At 40.0% G+C, this 5,276-nt stretch overlaps 1 protein-coding gene across 1 annotated transcript in view; it reads left to right on the top strand.

Moving 5' to 3' along the window:
- The window catches only part of LOC104497349 (multidrug resistance-associated protein 4-like), a gene marked incomplete at both ends in the record, with an annotated part of 19,198 nt that extends 17,833 nt beyond the window's left edge, over positions 1–1,365 (top strand). The window contains one exon of the mRNA XM_010140588.1: positions 1,261–1,365. Coding sequence (XP_010138890.1) covers positions 1,261–1,365 — 105 coding nt within the window. The remainder of the gene's footprint in view (positions 1–1,260) is intronic.
- Positions 1,366–5,276: the final 3,911 nt, after the last annotated feature.

Raw genomic sequence — 5,276 nt, 5'->3', positions numbered from 1 at the left:
TGCCCTACTTACCACTTTCCTATCCTGAGTTCTTTTTTATACAAGTGACCGTTTGGGCCTGCCTGTGGCATATGTGGCTTTGCACTTTTGCCTTTTGGTGAAGATATGTGTATATGTGAATTGAATTCGTGGACTACTGCATTAAAATGCTTGACTTTTCGCTGCTCTCTGAAATGACACCCACCAGCTGGAGTTCGAGCAGTACCTCTGTGCTTTGTAACACCTAGCAGTCCCCTTCCTGCTCTCCCAGGGCTCCTAAGCACCCTCCTGCTTTGTCTTAGTTACTGACTTCTGTAAGTCTTCAGCTGCTATCTTGTGTCTGCAACCCGTTAACTCAGTACTTGATGACTAGTTCTGGCTTCTAAGATTAAGACTTTCATTTTCTCAGAATATTATCTGCTAGAGCCAATTTAATGTCTTATGCTCTGTAATTCAAAGCATGATAGAATTTTCTTCAGGTTTTGTCTTAAAATTGTAGTAACTTACCTCTGAAAGTTTTCTCTAGGATTTGCCCCTTTCCTTACTAAGTGTGTTTGAGCTACTTATAATCTAGCATTATGGAAGGTGTTCTAGAACCGTGGCCGTGGTACAAAAGTGCATGCTTATGCAACTTGGAAGGATTTGCTGACTGGAGGATAATGTAGAATTCAGCAGAAAAAGTGCAGCAAACCACTTATGCAGGCATAAACAATTGTTTCTGTTAATGCACTGGACTTTAAAAGGAGGAGAGATTCAGATAGTGTTCTGCAGCCTTTTTGTCACTTGAAGAATGCTTAATAGGGACTGTGGACAGCCTCTTTGCATGTCCTCATTGTTCTTCTGAGCGAAACAACGTAAGCCTTTACTATCAAAGCAGTGGGATAAGGTGTAGCGGTGACAGTTTCACCTTGTTAGTGGGAAGAGGGACTCAAACAATGCTAATATTTGTTAGTGTTTCAAGGAAAATACAGAACAGGTTCTTAAGGTCCATTTGCATCAGGAATTCTGTTTTATTGAGCAGGTGGTTGTTAGAATCCCATAGTACTTCTATGCTATGAAATCTGGATTTTGGGGGGTTTTTGGGGAGTATGGCTAATTACAGATAAACTGTTGAAAGAGTTGTGCGTTGCTTTGGAAATGTAATTCCTTGATCAATTTTTTTTTTTTTTTTTACCCTGCTCTAATCAGTGTTCTGTAGGCTGTTTCCAAAAACATGTGTGGGTTCCTTTCCCATTTTCAGTCTCGCATTAGTCAATATCCTGTGCTTTGCTTTTATTGCAGAACTTTCTGATGCTTGATGAGGTCTCACATTTCATGCCACAACTGCAGGGTAATAACGAGAATGCCATTCTTCATGTTCAGGATTTGACTTGCTATTGGGATAAGGTAAATTTACTTCTACAAAATCCAAAGTGTATTGGTGCTGCAGGCATTTAAAGTCTAAAAAGCAGTATGTCTATGTATATGTGTGCTGATGTTTTGTATTCCGTCTTTTGTGTATGAAAATTCTTTTAGTATGTTGAGCTGACTCTAGAATAGTACTGAAAACGCTATCCAAGTGCATCTTAACAGTAGCTATTCCTGAGTATTATACTAAATGAAAAGCTGTATGCTTCTGTGTGAAAATATCTCTTGTTATTAAACAGCATGTATTAAATAGCATGTATTGTGCCTTAAATTGGAATTAAGGTCAGACAGCATAGTAAGGTGATCCTTAGCACATTGGGTTTTTTTCTGTGAACTGAATGCTGATCAATTAGTCTAGAACCAGTAAAGTATTACACTTCTTATAACAGCTGTGAAAGCTTCAGAGATTAGTGTGCACGTATTTGTTACTCTGTATTTTAATTGAGACAGACTGTTCAGCTACAAATTATTCTCTGCTTAAAATGCACCAAAACCACCAAAATTGCTAGAAATAGGGACAATACACAAGTGATACACAATCTAGTGTGTATCCTTTTTCTTTAAGAAAGGCAAAGATTGTCTTTTGTTTCTGTTTTAAAACTGCAGTTGCTATGGTAAGCAGCAGTTTGTGATCAATTGTTGGAGGTATTACAAGTTGCCAGTATCCTTGCACAAGGCAAGCTTTAGGCTCCATAGGAAATGCTAGCAACTCTAAAAATTAATTTTGTCTATAAATCTGATGCAAATAAGACATGACACCTGTTTCCTTTTTTATACCCACTTCCTGTGCATGTGCTCTGACCCAAAGGAGATAAAGTGTGAAAAAATGTGAGGATCTACCTACTACTGCTACTACTTGGTTACAAAAGAAAATTGCTGTATTATTGTGCTTTACTTTCTCAGAGTTGTCTCTGTGACATAAATCTTTCCGAGATACTGAAAAATATTTTAAAAGCTAATTGATATGAAAAACTGAATAGTGAATCAATGGGCCAAGGCCAGTTGAGTGAGGTTCAGCCAGGCCAGGTGCTGGGACCTGCACTTGGGTCACAGCAACCCCCTACAGCATTACAGGCTTGGGGAGGAGTGGCTGGAAAGCTGCCCAGCAGAAAAGGGCCTGGGGGTGCTGGTCGACAGCCAGCTGAATATGAGCCAGCAGTGTGCCCAGGTGGCCAAGAAGGCCAATGGCATCCTGGCTTGTATCAGAAATCGTGTGTCAAGCAGGAGTAGGAAAGTGATTGTCCCCCTGCACTTGGCACTGGCGAGGCCACACCTTGAGTGCTGTGTCCAGTTTTGGGCCCCTCACTACAAGAGGAATATTGAGGTGCTGGAGAGTGTCCAAAGAAGGGCAACAAAGCTGGTGAAGGGTTTAGGGCACAAGTCCTGTGAGGAGCGGCTGAGGGAACTGGGGTTGTTTAGCCTGGAGAAGAGGAGGCTCAGGGGAGACCTTATCACTATCTACGAAGTGGGGGTCAGTCTGCTCTCGAAGTAACAACTGATAGGACAAGAGGAAATGACCTCAAGTTGCACCAGGAGAGGTTTAGTTTGGATATTAGGAAAAAATTCTTTACAGAAAGGATTATTGAGCACTGGAACAGGCTGCCCAGGGAAGTGGTGGAGTCCCCATCCCTGGAGGTGTTTAAAAAGACAGGTAGATGTGGCACTGAGAGACATGGTTTAGTAGTGACCTGGCAGTGCTGGGTGAACGGTGGGACTTGATCTCAAAGGTCTCTTCCAACCAAAATGATTCTGTGAATACATTCTAATGCAGAATGGAATGTATTAGTCTTTGTTCTGCTCCCAAACCAACATTGGTACCACTAACAATTTATAGGAAATGGTTGCATAATATGCCTGTAATACACCTTCTCTTTTTTTTCACGAGTTGTTTATATTGCAGAAAGCAGGGCAGCACGACTGGAATTACTGGTTTTCTTTTGATTTTAAAAAAAACCCAAACCAACCACAAAACTGTTAACATAATTTTCATTTTTATATTTGATTGCAGTGTGCATGGGAGAATAGTTCTCCCAGAACTATTAAGAGCTGCTCAGAAAGTTTCTCTTACGTACTGTTAACAATGAAGCAAAATAATTTTATGGAGTTGCTCACTGAAAAGATGATGAGTTCTGAGACAGAGGAGTTATAGCAGGAATAATAAAAATATGCTATCCCTTGTCAAGTAACTGATTTAGCTTGCTACCCTGACTAGGTTTCTCAAGACTCTTTGTATCTCTGTACAGATACTGTACAGCTGGATGATAATTTTTTGAAATTTATTTTTAAAGATTGTGAGCCAAGAGATACTAAAAAAACTCAACTCAGAAATCCAAAATCACTGCAAGTAAAAAAGGAATTATTAGCTAGGTTTTTAGGAAAATGATCTAACATATTGTATGAGAGTTTATCAAAAGAGAAACAAAAGCAATTAATTTGTGGTTACACTCTTGTTTTACTAAGGCAAGTATTATCTTGAGTCCCACAGGCTACTCTGATACCAGCGCGGAACCAGGAATTCTTCAGTACAGGGTTTTAGTGAGGTGCCTTGAGTTTGCAAAACAGTCTGTCTACTCAACTGTGCAACTTCAGATTGAAAATTCAAGTGTTTGACCAGAGGCCAAATTTATCCCTTGTAATTTTAGTCCTTAAATGAGGATCCTAAGCAGTATAGCACTTCCGTGCAATATATGATCTCTGTATCCCTTAGACGGGCTGAACTGCTTCTTTCTCCTGACTGTAGGATGTGTAAGGTCTGCCCAAGCTCACCGAAGGTTTGCAGCCCCTGAAGGAATTCTTGTGTCTGTCTGTCCTCACACTCTGTGTTTCTGTTCCTTCCCTCATGCTGGTATTAATGCTTGTATATCTCACCCCATGGTGAACCAGTTCAGAGAAATGAAGTGACAGAAAATTAATCACTTCTCATGTGATTTGTTTTCTGATAGCTGTGTCCCATGACTACCTGTTTGTAAGGTTAGGCAAGAACAAGTGGCAGAAGAAAGGAAGTGAAAGATGCAGATAGTTAATAGGGCACAGGGGAACTGGGACGTTTGTGGTGAAGAGCTGTGAGGTGAACTTAGTTGTAATATTAGTCTGTGCTCTAATATAAGTGCCTCTTTTTAGTGCCGAAAAATAGGTGTGATGAATTCAGGACAAATTGTCGTTAATTATCAGGAATGCTATTTTGCAAAAATACCACGCCCTTTAGGTGTCTGTGTCCATGCTGTTTTGCATGCAGTACTGTTTTTGTATATGGGCTGTGATACCGTACAATACTGCTTAACTATTACCCAAATATTATATATTTAAAAAACATTTTTTAAATGTTCTGTAATGTTTTTAGCCTCTTACAATATATTTTTTTAAAAAACTTGAGTGTGGAGGAAGTATAATTGCACTTCTGTGAATACAGGAGCACAACCTCAAGAAGTCTGAAAAGGGGCCGTATTTACTTTTTCCATATAGATTAATTGATTTAAAAAAGCGATATTTTCTCTTCCTACAAACTTTGTTTAAAAAAAAAAAAAAGCTTTGGCTGCCATAAGCTGGTAGAGTTTACCTGGATACAGTTCCCCATAAGATGGTAGAGTTCCTCTAGCTGAACACCTGAACTGTGTACTGTGGGACAAGAAATCAGATTCATGGTAAAGTGCTGATTGAGGGGGTGGTGCTGGAGTGAAGATAAAAAGCCCCGTTGATGCCACCCTGTGGAAATTAATAATAGCAACAGTAGCAAAAGTAGTTGCACAATACACTCAGGTTTGGGTTCTAAGAGCGTGACTGTGATTTCATGTGAACCATGCGGTGCTTCTGCAAGATGGAAATTGTGATGGGGTACGTGTGTCTTTGACCTCTGTGTACGGTGCTTCTAACCAAGTATTTCTCCTGACGTG

This window comes from Buceros rhinoceros, unplaced genomic scaffold (assembly GCF_000710305.1).
Source record: "Buceros rhinoceros silvestris isolate BGI_N320 unplaced genomic scaffold, ASM71030v1 scaffold8017, whole genome shotgun sequence".
NCBI lineage: Eukaryota > Metazoa > Chordata > Aves > Bucerotiformes > Bucerotidae > Buceros > Buceros rhinoceros.
Note: the sequence above shows the minus strand (reverse complement) of the source record. Positions and strands in the feature narration are given on the sequence as shown.